The sequence below is a fragment of the Thamnophis elegans genome, chromosome 14 (genome assembly GCF_009769535.1).
Source record: "Thamnophis elegans isolate rThaEle1 chromosome 14, rThaEle1.pri, whole genome shotgun sequence".
In the NCBI taxonomy this organism is placed as follows: domain Eukaryota; kingdom Metazoa; phylum Chordata; class Lepidosauria; order Squamata; family Colubridae; genus Thamnophis; species Thamnophis elegans.
Window position 1 is genome coordinate 27,228,401 of NC_045554.1, and position 13,651 is coordinate 27,242,051.

General features: G+C 47.5%; 1 protein-coding gene across 1 annotated transcript in view; it reads left to right on the forward strand.

Moving 5' to 3' along the window:
• The first annotated feature begins 6,893 nt into the window (after positions 1–6,893).
• NECAB2 (N-terminal EF-hand calcium binding protein 2) overlaps positions 6,894–13,651 on the forward strand; it is a 190,538-nt gene continuing 183,780 nt past the window's right edge. Inside the window, exon 1 of the mRNA XM_032231091.1 lies at positions 6,894–7,124. Within this exon, the coding sequence (XP_032086982.1) occupies positions 6,894–7,124 (231 nt within the window). The remainder of the gene's footprint in view (positions 7,125–13,651) is intronic.

Sequence of the window (13,651 nt, forward strand, 5' to 3'; positions counted from 1 at the left end):
TTGTGAGTCAGGTTTTGTGATGCTGGGTGGGGGGGGAAGAGAGATAGCAGCTGGGGGAGGGGTTATCTTCTGTTTGCAGGTTATCTAGCAGAAACGATCAAAAGGTCAGCTATGGTTGCAAAACTCAAGACATACCACGGGAGCTTTCTGTGGTCTGAGTTCTTGCAGCCACTTCACGTGGCACCTAGTTTCCTGATCCTTTAGCCCAGTGTTTCTCAATCTTGGCGACTTTAAGATGGGTGGACTTCAACTCCCAGAATTCCACAGCCAGCCATGCTGCTCCAACACTGGAAGGAGAGATTGGATAGCCATGCATCTGACGAAATTAGATAACCATTTGTCTGAAATAATATAGCCCGGTGTTTCTCAATCTTGGCGACTTTAAGATGGGTGGACTTCGACTCCCAGAATCCCACAGCCAGAAAAGCTGGTATAGGGCTTCCTCTTTGAGCAGTGTTGTGGCCCCTCAAGCGACCAGCAGAGCTGGCAGCAGATTCGGACAGTGAGGAGGTTGGAGAAGAACATGAGCCAGTCCTGGAGTCTGGGGAAGGCTCGGACGAGGGCTCTGCGTCAGAGGCAGAAAGGGGGCTAAGGCCATCTGGTAGTTATTTGCTGCCTCCGGAGCCTGACATCAGTGAAGCAGAAGAACAGCGGGAGCCAGTGTGTGGATGCGCAGAGCTGCCAGTAGGCAACAACAATTAAGAAAACAGGGTCGACTTGGGAGTAAGGCTTGGAGATGCTTGGTCCTGTTAGGAATATAATCTAGCGGTTGGGCTGGCAATATATAACTCATGCAACAATGTTGTACCTGTTTCTTTAAATTATACTGTAAAATGTGATTGGTTGCTGTTTTCCTCAATCGGCCATAAGAGGGAGCCAGAACGACTGTTAGCTCTCTCTTTGTTTGTTAGATGCTGTGCTGATCTGATCTGAGTGCTGTGAGCTATTGTAAGTTTTGCAACTGCTAGCAAACTTTGAGTTCTGAACTGTTTATATGATACTGGACTATGTTACTTGGATTATCCCTTAATTGAAAGTCATTGATGACTGACTGTCTTATCCGTGTATGACTTGGACTGTTTGATGGACTCTGAGCCTATTTAAACTGCAGTGTCTCTGTATGCTGGTTTGTGTGTTCTCCAACATAACTCTCACCAAACGCTTCTCTGAACGTACTCGGTCTCCCAACGGGGAGCTTACCTAACGGGTCCCACCCATAAGACATAAAAGAGGAGCGAACGGGACGTGAGCTTTTGCAGGGAGCAATTAGTTCATCTGGTCACTTCAAGCTTTGAAAGGTCCTGTTTCACTCTGTGCTTTGTTTGGCCTTGCTCCCCATTTGGCAACGAGGTCTCTGGCAGCATTCCAAGGGAGAGAAAGGTGGGTGCTTACCAACATTCCCCTGAAAGGCTGTGGCAACTCAAGCAGACATCTGTCAGAATCTTCACAGACTGTTTGCGAAGCCCTGTGGACTGTGAATGACCATAATTGACAGCTGTATAAATAAAAGAGGGTTTTTGGAACTAAGATTGAGATTTATGCTTTCTCAGGAAGCCTCAGTCAGAACAAGCAGGGGGTTGGACTAGAAAACCTCCAAGATCCCTTCCAACTCTGCTATTCTGTTATTTCGCTCCACTTTCTGCTCTTTTTTTAATGATCTTTCCTCTCTTCCAATAGCCAGTGGTTCTACTCACTGGATAATTTCTTTTGGTGAGCTCTGTGTTCTTCCCAAGGCGGCTGAGACTTCCAAACTGTTTTATGTGTGAAGGGATTTGCATTAACTAAGGCAAGCCCGGGGAGAGGATGGAACATAGCCTCGTAGGGCTGGACAGGACCCTGGAGGTCTTCTAGTCCAACCCCGCTGCTCAAGGTAGTAGATGTTATATGAGCCCCGACAAATTGTTATCCTGTCTATTTGTGAAAACCTCCAATGATGGAGCACCTACAAGCTTAGGAAAAAAGCTGTTCCGTTGCCTGATTGATCTCCCTGGCAGAAAATTTCTCTTTATCTGGAGAAGGAAAGGAATTGGGTGGGTTGCAGAAATAGCAGAAATGTGACATTTATTATGCCCAACTTTGATTATTCATTGTAAAAGCCCTATTTCCTGATTTCTTCCCTTTCCATTTTTTTCTCTTGATCCGTCTCCCTTCATAAAGATTGCACCACAGTCTATTGGCACCGACGGAGAGCCAATGGACCCCTCCCACGAGCTGCCTTTATACCTGTGGCTGCTTTGATTAATTGGAAAAGTTGGTGTTTGTCAGCCTCAGCTACATTAAGATGGATGAACTTCAACTCACAGAATTCCCCAGCTGGCGTGGAGTGGAAGCCCTTGCATCTTGTAGTGGTTGAGGCTGAGAAATCCTGATATAGCTGAAACATGAGTGTCAGAGTATTTGATGAGAACATTAGATGGGGCACATATTAGACCTGTTTTCCTCTTCCTGGCCCTATCTCCACTTCTTCTTTCTGGATCAAAAATATGTGGGGGAAAGAGAGAGGAAAGGAGGGAGGGAGGGAGGGAGGAAGGAAGGAAGGAAAGAGTGGAGAGATGGGGGAAAGGGGAAGGGAGGGAGGGAGGGTGAGGTAGACAGAGTGAGGGAAGGAAGGAGAGGGAGAGAAGGCATGAAAGAAGAGGGAGAGAAGGAAGGAAGGAAAGAGGGAGAGAGGGGAGGAAAAAAGAGGGAGAGAGGGAAGGAAGGACAGGGAGAGAGGGAAGGAAGGAGAGGGAGAGAAGGAAGGAAGAAGAGGGAGAGAAGGAAGGAATGAGAGGGAGGGGGAGGGAAGAAGGGAGAGGGAGAGAAGGAAGGAGAAGGAGAGAGGGAAGGATGGAAGGAGAGAGGGAGAGAGGGGAGGAGAAAAGAGGGAGAGGGGGAAGGAAGGAGAGGGAGAGAGGGAAGGAAGGAGAGGGAGAGAAGGAAGGAAGGAAGAAGAGGGAGAGAAGGAAGGAAGGAGAGAGAGGGGGAGGGAAGAAGGGAGAGGGAGAGAAGGAAGGATAGGGAGAGAGGGAAGGATGGAAGGAGAGAGGGAGAGAGGGGAGGAGAAAAGAGGGAGAGAGGGAAGGAAGGAGAGGGAGAGAGGGAAGGATGGAAGTCGAGAGGGAGGGAGAGGGAGGGAAGGAAGGAAGGAGAGGGAGAGAGGGAAGGATGGAAGGAGAGAGGGAGGGAGAGGAAGGGAAGGAAGGAAGGAGAGGGAGAGAGGGAAGGATGGAAGGAGAGAGGGAGGGAGAGGGAAGGAAGGAAGGAGTGGAGAAAGGGAGGAAAGGACTGGGAAAGAAGGAAGGAAGGATTTGGAAGCACTTGGATTGAGTCTTGGAACTGGCCAAAAACTGCTGAATTGTATTGACTGCTTCCCTACGGATCGGACGCTTCCGTTCCTTCACAGATAAACCGATTCTGAGTTCCGAAGAAATCCAGAAGGTTGCTTTGATGGCTTGCTGGAATTGAATTTGGACGAAGTGTCCAACCGGATCCAGAAACGGAATTGCATTGGTTTGCAAAGCCTGGATTTTGCCTATAGAGCCCTCCCCACCCCAATCTCTGCCTCTACCTAGCTAAATGCTCTGATGCACTGTTGCGGCTGTGACACCCCCCCCCCCCCCCAAGCATTTGATACACTCTGCCGTTTGTTAGCAAATAGGAGTCAAGCTCTCTCTGGCTTTGACATTTGCCTCCAAAGAGCAGGGATCCTTCAGCCTGCTGGAAGCCTTTAATTAGTTAAATCTCCCCACTGAGCCTGAGGGAGGAGGGGATTAGCTGATCCCGGGGGGGGGGGAGATAAAATGGGTGGGGGCTTCTCAGTGAACCTTAGCAGATATCAACTTTTCCTCAACCTAAAAGGCATCAGGCAAACTGGGTAAATATTTCGAGATGGAAGGAAGGATGAGGCTGAAGCTATGCTTAGAAATTCTCTGTTCCCTTTTGGGGGGGGAATGAAAGGGCTGAAAAAGTATGACTACAGTTTGTTGTTGTATAGTTTGCGAAGTTGTGTCCGACCCATCGCGACCCCATGGACAACTTTCCTCCAGGCCTTCTTGTCCTCTACCATCCTCTGGAGTCCATTTAAGCCCACGCCTACTGCTTCGGTGACTCCATCCAGCCACCTCCTTTTCTGCCTTCCCTTCTTCTTCTTTTGCCCTCCATTGTTCCCAGCATGAGGCTCTTCTCCCGGGAGTCCTTCCTTCTCATTAGATGGCCAAAGTTCTTGAGTTTCCTCTTCAGGATCTGGCCTTCTAAAGAGCAGTCAGGGTTGATCTCCTCTAGGACTGACTGGTTGGATGGCCTTGCAGTCCAAGGGACTCGCAGGAGTCTTGTCCAGCACCAGAGTCCAAAGGCTTCCATTCTTTGGTGCTCAGCTTTTCTTATAGTCCAATTTTCACAGCCATCCTTTGCAACTGGGAAAACCATAGCCTTGACTATATGCACTTTTGTTGGCAGGGTGATGTCTCTGCTTTTTAGTATGTTGTCTAGATATAAATCGAGTATTATTAGTCCTCAATTAATGGCCATAATTGCTCCTCAAAATTGAGATGGTGATTTTTACAGCCTTTACTACTTTTTACGATCCCATTTTACGACCTTTCTGGCCACAGTTGTTATGTGAATCACCACATTTTCCCCCATGGATTTTGCTTTTCTGAAGGTCACAAAAAGGGGATCCCAGGGAGGCTGCAACCGTCATAAATGTGAGTCAGTTGCCAAAACGTCTGAATTGTGACCATGGGGATGTTGCAATGGTTATGTGTGAAAATGGCTATGTCACTTTTTCAGTGCTTTTATAATGTCAAGTGGTCACTAAATGAACTGTTGTAAGTTGAGGACTACCTGTATTTCTCTGGCAGACAGATGGAGCGAAATGAGAAAAATCTGAACTCTGTAGTTCTGAGAATTTTTTGTCACTCAGCCCTTGGCCATTTGTCCCTAAGAAAAAATATCCCTCTTTGAAAAAAATGAATCAGCCACAGTTCTTCCATCAAAATAAATGAGAACTAGCAGATTTTTTTCCTGATTAATATTAGATTATAGTGTCCTTTTTTCAGCTGTGTCTAATAAACAGATCCTGGGCTTTAGGACTGGGAAGGAAGGAAGGAAGGAAGGAAAGAAAGAAGGAAGGAAGGAGAGGGCGAGAAAAAAGGAAGGAAGGAGAGGGAGAAAAGGAAGGAAGGAAGGAAGGACAGGAGGGAGGGAGGGAAGGAAGAAAGGAAAGGGAGAGAAGGAAGGAAGTTGAGAGAGAGAAGGAAGGAAGGAGAGGGAGAGAAGGAAGGAGAGGGAGAGAAGGAAGGAGAAGGGAAGGAAGGAATGGACAGGGAGAGAGGGAGGAAAGGAAGGAAGGAAAGGAGGGAAGGAAGGATGGAGAGAGTGAGAAGGAAGGGATAGGAGGGAGGGAGGGAAGGAAGGTGAGGGAGAGAAGGAAGGAATGAAGGACAGGGAGAGAGGGAGAAAAGGAAGGGAGAAAAGGAAGGAAAGGAGAGAAGGAAGGAGGAAAGGAAGGAAGAGAGATAGGGAGGAAAGGTCAGGGAAAGAGGGAAAAATCTCAGTTTTCCTTGAAAAACTATCTGGAGTTTTTCAGATATATAGAAACCACTGATCATCTGAAGAACATCAAGTTGGAGAAGGTTGGTGTGAATGGAGGGCTTTGGGTCCTAACAACCCCGTGAAGATTTTTTCCTCGGGGGCGGGGGGGGGATCTTGCCAGGGTTCAGAATGCAGATCAGCAGTGAATTCCAACAGCTTCCATGGAAAAGTGTCACATTCATGCATGCATTTATTAGATGTTTATTCCGCCTTTATTACTTTATAAATAACTCAAGGCGGCAAATGTACATAACACCCCTTCCGCCTCCTGTTTACTTTTCTCCTGGCTTCCCATTCAGAACAGAGCCAAAGTGTCGGTGAAGGTGCCCACCTTGACACAATTTGTGGGTGGCCTTGAGAAGGTTCTTTGCTTCCTTTCGCCACAGTCGTTCTATTCCTTTTTGCAGGTATTTGTAGTTTGTGATTTTCTCCAGTTCTCTCTCTTCTCTCCTGCATTGCAATGTTCACTATCCAGACTTCTTGATCTATATATATGATATGATATAATTATATATAATTATATTGTATGTAACAATGCAATACAAAATCGTATATATAGGTTGACAGCTTTTCATCCTTCCAAGGTTGGTAAAATGTGGCAATATACTGACTTTGCAAACACTGCAAAGTGGTATATAAGTGTAAGTGCTATGTTATGCTATGTTGTGTTGTGTTATGTTGGTTGTGTTGTGTTACATTATGTTATCTTACATTACTTTACATTATGTCGGTTATGTTGTGATGTTATATTGGTCATGTGACCTTAGGTTGTTGTGTTGTATTATGTTATGTTGGTTATGTTATGTTGCATTGTGATGTTGACTATGTTGTGTTGTGTTGTTGTTGTGTAGTGTTATGTTATATGTTATGTTACATTATGTTATGTTGTTGTGTTGTGATGCTTACGGACAATTGATGCCTGGAGTTCCTTGCTTTCCTGCTCTCCCCCCTTCCCCTTCCCCTCTTCCTTGGCATTAGGTTTTTCAATTCTCCCCCCTCCCGCCCCCCCAAAACCTGGTACCTAGGAAACTTCAGGCGGCGGCTCATCCTCCTTCCCCAGGCGCGCCTCTCCTCCTTCTCCGGCTGGCTGGGAGACAAGACCCGCCTGCCGCGCCCCCTCCCGCCCCCTCCCCTCCGCCTTTTAATTCCCCCCTCGCCCCCCTCGGCGGGGCCAGTCCTGCCCGCCCGCCCGCTTGCCTGCCTCCGGCTGCCTCCGGCTGCCTCCTGCGGGGGGCGCGCAAGGGTGGGCTTGGGCGCGGAGGTAGCCGGGGGGGGGGAAGGGAATACCCCCGGCTCCAGCATGAAGGCGTCGGGGAAAGATGTGTGAGCAGGCAGCGCGCTACTGCCGCGAGAGCGTCCACAGGCTGCTCCGCCAGCAGCCTCAGCCGCCGAGCGGAGGAGGAGGAGGAAGAGGGCTGGACGGGCTGCTGCGCTGGGTGGTCACCAAGATGAGCGACAGCAAGAGCCCCCTGCCCGAGCGGGAGCTGCTGCCCGAGGGACCCGCCGCCGCCGGCCCCGAGCAGAAGAAGGGCACCTCCGTCATCCTGGACGTGAGTCGGGGGACCAGGGGGTGGGAGATGCCCGGAGCCCTTGGCTCTGCCTACCCTACCTGTCCGCCTGCCCTCACCTGGCCCTGGATGCAGCTTCTCAGCTGCCCCCCCCTCCCGCGAGCCTTTCTCCTGACCCCCATTGTTTGGGGCGGGTGGGGGGCAGTCCCAAGGGAGACCCTCCTTTTTAGCAGGTGCGGCGTCTCCCTGGGGAAGACCCTGGCGCGGAGCCTCCAGCGGCGGCGGCAGTCTATCCTGAGCCTCGGAATCGCCGTGCTTCTCGGTCTTTGGGGAGGAAGAGGAGGATAAGATGGGGGCGCTTTGAGGGAGCCAAGTCTGGCGTCCCCGGAGTTTTTAGAGCGTTGGGGGCGAGGCAAGGTTTTGGGGTGGGGGTTATGGTGGCCCCTGAGTTGGTCCAGAGGGATCTTTGCAGAGCTTTGGGGGAGATGTTCCTCCCCATCCTGGAGAAAGACACCCCCCCTCCCCAAAATAGCCTGGCTCCGAAACCGAGGAGTCCTAAGGGGTGGATAGGTTGCAAAATAGCTGCAAAAGGCTTCCTTGGAGAGAACTGTGGGGGTCTTCTCAGCCTTTCTTGAAGACTTCGAGAAGGTGTGGTCCTTTTTTAGTAAAAGCCTCAAGCTTTGGACCAGCCCCTTCTCCATCGCAGTCAATTGGGTGGGTGGAAGTGAGAGGGTCACTTCCTCTTTCTCCCCTGACTTGGTCCCTGCCAATTGCCACAATGCCCCAACCATAATATCTCCAGTTGCATCGACGTTCCAACAGCCCTCGAAATTCCTAGAAACCTTTTCCGTCTTTCGGTTAAGTTTTACCATCACCTCGCCAAGTCGGATGAAGTTTTCCACTTCCTCTTAAAAGTATTAAACGGACGAAGAATCCAACTTGCTTTGCAGGGAAAGGAGAATCCTGGGCGAAGAATAATGGCTGAGGCGGATATTTCCCCCAGTGAGGGAAGAAATTCCCCTCTTCCTCTCTCTCTCTCTCTCCCCTCCACTTTGGGAATTAATATTTTAGGACTCCCTCCTGACATGTAGGAATTGCAATTTATTGGAATGTAGCTGGGAAATGGGGGGGGGGGGGAATCATTTTTCCACTTTCCCAGATCGGAACAGATCTGGCATGTTCAATCATATCAAATACGAGTTTTTCTTTTTGGAGTTGATATCAGGAAGATTTATGCAAATGAATTAAATTTTGTTAAAAGTTATATAAAGAGAAAGTGCTGTTTTTTGTTGTTGTTTTTTTTAGTATTGGAAAGTCTCAGAAAAGGAAAAGAAAAGAAAAGAGAATTTCCTAGGAAAATAATTTACATAGAAAGTTTCTTTTGGAAATAAAGGATAATAAGATTTTCTTGTTGCTTTGTTTAATGGATCCGAGGGCTAGGAATCGCAAGTGATAACAATATCATCAATAAAGAAGGAACGTGCACTTTTCCTGCTAGAATTATGAAATGCAAGCCGTTTTCTCCCTCAGTTCTCAATCTTACCATGTCAAAGAATGTGGTTGTATAATGTTGAAAACCCATTTGGCTAATGAATTTATGGCCGTTTTTTTTTTTTTTTTTTTTTTTGTGCAGTGAACTTTTCTGATGTTGTTTAGGATTGGTGGCCCCAATTATTTTGCATCAAACTGCTGGCAGAATTACAGAATAACAGAGTTGGAAGGGACCTTGGAGATCATCTAACCCAACCCCCTACTCAAGCAGGAGACCCTATACCAATCCAGACAAGTGGATGTTCAGTCTCTTCTTAAAAACCTCCAGTGATGGGACACCCACAGCTTCTGAAAGCAACCCATTCCACAGATTAATTGTTCTCACTGTCAGAAAATTTCTCCTTAATTCCAAGTTGCTTCTCTCCTTCTCTCCTTCCATCTGTTGTTTCTTGTCCTGCCTTCAGGTGCTTTGGAAAATAGGTTGACCCCCCCCCCTCGTCTTTGTGGCAGCCCCTCAAATACTGTTTGTTGAACTTTGACACACAATCACATTCACTAACCTCTTTATCCCACCCCATTTGAATAAACACCTTAACTAGCTCAGTTACAAACCTCTTGACAGACAATAACATTTTAAAAGGTTACACCGGTTAGTTCCTTAAGGTTTTGAATGCTGTGTGAATGCAAACTACTTGGTTAGTCTATGGTTCAATGTGTTATTGAAACTCAGAAAATGTGAATTTAATAATTAGATTAAACAGTTGAGAAAACTCAGCAGTTTTCTGGTTTCTCTTTTCACCTGGTATGCTTCACTTACTGCTTAGGGTAGTAATTTCACATATTTGCAAGGCAGCTGTTAGTTATTCATCAAAAATAGCAATAGCCCTTAGATGTATATACTGCTTTACAGTGATTTAGGGACCTCTCTTAAGTGGTTTACAGAGTCAGCCTCTTGCCCCAAGAATTTGGCTCCTCAATTTACGCATCTTAGAAGGATGGAAGGCAGAATCAACCTTGAGCCTGGTGAGATTCGAACTGCCAAATTGCAGGCAGCCGACAGTCAGCAGAAGTAGCCTACAGTTCTGCATTCTAACCACTGTGCCACTGCGGCTTTTGGTGTGGACCATGGGGGTCATGGTCTATGGTGACCATCACCATGCCAATTTTTTTTTTTACATGATCTTGGCTCCAGACTTCATTGCTAAAAGCCAGTGTGCAAAAATAGTTAGAATTCAAAATGCATTCCACTTTTACTGAAATGGTCCTTTAGATCCACCTTCTACCCAGATTGCCTGCCAGATGTGTCCGATTTTGGCTTCAGTGGGAGTCCAGCACAGCTGGATGGCCGATGCTGGGGAAGGCAATTGAAATGGAATTGCTTCAAATGGACGTTTCAAAATGAAACAGTTTGAAAGAAAAAATACTTTAGGAAAGTATTTTTGGAAAGGTGGCAGAAAAACATTTAGGAATCCCCTGAACTTTGATGCTATGGTATTTAGAAAGCATTCCTATGAGACAGATACAATCCTTGCATTTTCATTTAGAACAGTTAGAATTGGAACTAAACAAAATAGATTAGCTGCATTGGTGATTTTAAAAAGAGCCATCAGAAAATGTTGTTTTAAAAATGCATTGAGCAAATAAAGCGTATTGTTCTTCAGTGCCCTTTCTAAGAAAGCAGAATAACAGTTGGAAGGGACCTTGGAGGTCCTCTAGTCCAACCCACTGCTCAGGCAGCAGACCCTTACCGAATAACAGAGTTGGAAGGAACATTAGAGGTCATCTAGTCCAACCCCCTGCAAGCAAAAAGCACCCAGTTTGACTAGTAGCCTCGCCTGATGAGCACCCCACAGTTCATTTAATGATTGTTCAAAGTCATAATGGCACCAAAAAGTGAGTTATAACCGTTTTTCAAACAACCGTTGCAACAATCCTGTGGTTACCTGATCAAAATGCAGATGCTTGGCAACTGACTCACATTTATTACGGCTGCAGTGTCCCAGAAGGTCACGTAATCCTCTTTTGCAACCTTCTTGAGAAGCAAATTCCATGGGAAAGCAGATTCACTTAACAACCGTATTACTCACTTAATAACTGCAGTGATTCGCTTAATAACTGTGGCAAGGAAAGGTTATAAAAGAGGGCAAAATTGACTTCACAAATGTCTCACTTAGCAGCAGAAGTTTTGGAGTCCGTTGTGGTCGTACGTCAATGGTTACCAGGAATTCTGCTATCTTGCTCTAACAAGAATGATTGACCCCAGAGAGCAACTGGAGACAGAAATGCATTGCAATAAAATGAATTATTCGGGGGGGGGGGGTATTCCAGCAGCTTTGGTTCTGTTTTGTGCATCAGAAATCATTTTACTGGGCTCCCTGAATGATGCATTGTTTTCATCCAAGCAGGATGTCAGACGGGTGGGTTCCAGGAGTCACCCACCCACATGCGCATGTGCTGTGTAATAAAAATTTCTCTGCGCGTGCACAGAAGCAAAAAACAAGATGGAAGGGATCTTGGAAGAGAACCGGTTTGGGGGCATGGCCTGAGTTGCTGCTGGTTCCAGCAACCCAGGCCGCCAAAACAATACCGGTTTGCCCCAACCAGTCCAAACTGGTAGGAATCCACCACTGGTGTCAGACCTGCCCCTGACTGATCCCTTAGGGAAGTGAAACTCTTGACTCCATTTGAAGTGAAAGGCAATTTTACCAAGAGATGCTGATTGCAGGCAAGTCGAGAGGAATCTAAAAATCCCTACGCAGGAATGCAGAATTAAAACCCCTGGTTTTCCCTAGCGCCCCCCCCCCCCCCCGGCCGGTCCGCTCAGGCGTAGCCAATCCAGCACCACCACAATGTTGTGACAAACGCAGAGATGGTTGGGCTGGTGAATTTCCACACTCAGGGCAAACACCTTGGAGATTCCAGCATGCCAGCAGGAACGGGATTCCAAACTGTTCTGTTCTTCCTCAATTGTCGATTCCCTCCTTCCTAATTCCCATAATAAAAGTATGCAGTTTTTTAATTGCCTACTTGTTCCCCCCTCCTTTCCCCGATGAATGGCAGAATGCCAGCAAGGCGCCAAGCTGAAGCTGGTGGATCTGACCAGAGGTGGGTTGCTCCCAGTTCAGGCCCGGTTCAGCCAAACTGGTAGTGGTAATCTGGCCTGGGTCGCAGAACCGGCAGCAACCCAGGCTGGCCACGCCCCTGAAACAGTTCCCTGGTCTCCGTTGCCATTGTTGGCATCTTGTTTATTAGCTTTTAATGGTCTTCGCACATGCACACAATCATTTAGACAAACTGCATGTGCGAGCAGCATGCGAGCCGGTATCGGTTTGCATGGGAACCCACCCCTGGATCTGACACATGGTTACGCTATATCTCAAGATTTATGGGATGAAATATAACCTGCTGGTTCTCTGTCTGAGTTCTGCTTAGTCCATTGGTAGAGACTCTTTGATTAACTGAGTACGGGTGGGACGATCCCTTAAACATGAGCCAACAGCGTGTGGCAGCAGCCAAAAAAGTGTAATACAATGCTTGGTTGTATAAACAGACACAGATAATCAAAATCACGTGAAGTTTTGGTAATGCTTTATAAAGCCTTAGTAAAGCCACCCCTGGAATACTGCCTCCAGTTTTGGTCACCATACTATAAAAAGATGTTGAGACTTTGGAAAAAGTGCAGAGAAGAATGGCTGCAGGATTTAGGTTTGGTTAGTCTAAAGAAAAGAATTAGGGGTGACATGATAGCAGTCTTCCAGTATTTGAGGGACTGCCACAAAGGAGAGGGGACCAAATTATTCTCCAAAGCATCAGAAGGTAGGACGAGAAACAATGGGTGAAAACTGATCAACAAGAGAAGCAACATGGAATTAAGAAGAAACTTCCTAACAGTGAGGACAATTAACCAGTGGAACAGCTTGCCACCAGAAATTGTGGGCACTCCCATCACCGGATATTTTTAAGAAGAGTCCTGAACAGTCAACAGTCCTGTCTGAAATGGTATAGGACCAGGGTGGCGAACCTATGGCACACGTGCCACACAGCCATTTGTCAGGGCATGTGAGGGCCTCCAAAGGATTTAGGAGCTTTCCTGATGCCTCCGGAGCGCAAAAAATCTGGCCCTGAGGGCAAACCAGAAATTCAGGAACAGACTTCTGGTTTGCTTGTAGGGCTGGTTTTAGCCTTCCGGATCCCTCACGGGCCTTCCAGAAGCTTCCCTGAAGGCTCTGGAGGGCAGAGAACAACCCTACGAGCAAACCGGAAGTCCGTTCCCAAATTTCCAGTTTGTCTGTAGGGCCGTTTTTCATCCTCCGGAGCCTTCAGGGAAGCCTCCTGAAGGTCCCTGAAGGCTCCGAAGGACTAAAAACGGTCCTACGAACAAACTTCTGGTTTGCTCGTAGGGCTGTTTTTAGTCCTCCGGAGCCTTCAGGGAAGCCTCCTGAAGGTCCCTGAAGGCTCCAGAGGGCTACAACCGGCCCTACGAGCAAACCAGAATTTCATTCCTGAATTTCCAGTTTGTCCATAGGGGCGTTTTGTTTGCGCTCTGGAGGCTTCAGGGAAGCTCCAGAAGGCTGTTTTAGCCCTCCCCGGGCTCCTATAAAGCCTCTGGAGCCTGGGGAGGATGAAAACAGCATGCAGAAAATGAGGGGAGCGCTTGGCATGTGCACAGGCACGCTGGGGTTGCGCATTGCATTATGGGTGTGGCACACCCACGAATGACCCCCCCTGCGCTCTCCCGGCTTTTGGCATGTGAGCCAAAAAAGGTTCGCCATCACTGGTATAGGATCTCCTGCTTGAGCAGGGGGCTGGACTAGAAGACTTCCAAGGTTCTATGCTATGCTATGCTATGCTATGCTATGCTATGCTATGCTATGCTATGCTATTCCACTATTTCTTCGATATTATTGTAACTCTTATCTCATAGTGAGTTGTCCCATGGCAAGTTGGCCATGAGTTGGCTGCAGTGGGTTGTCATAGACTCCTTGTATAAGGGAGAAAGTTTCATGCTACAACCCTCTATGTGTCACACTCTGACACTGCACTTTGCAGCAATAATAGTAACAACGATCAGAGTAACA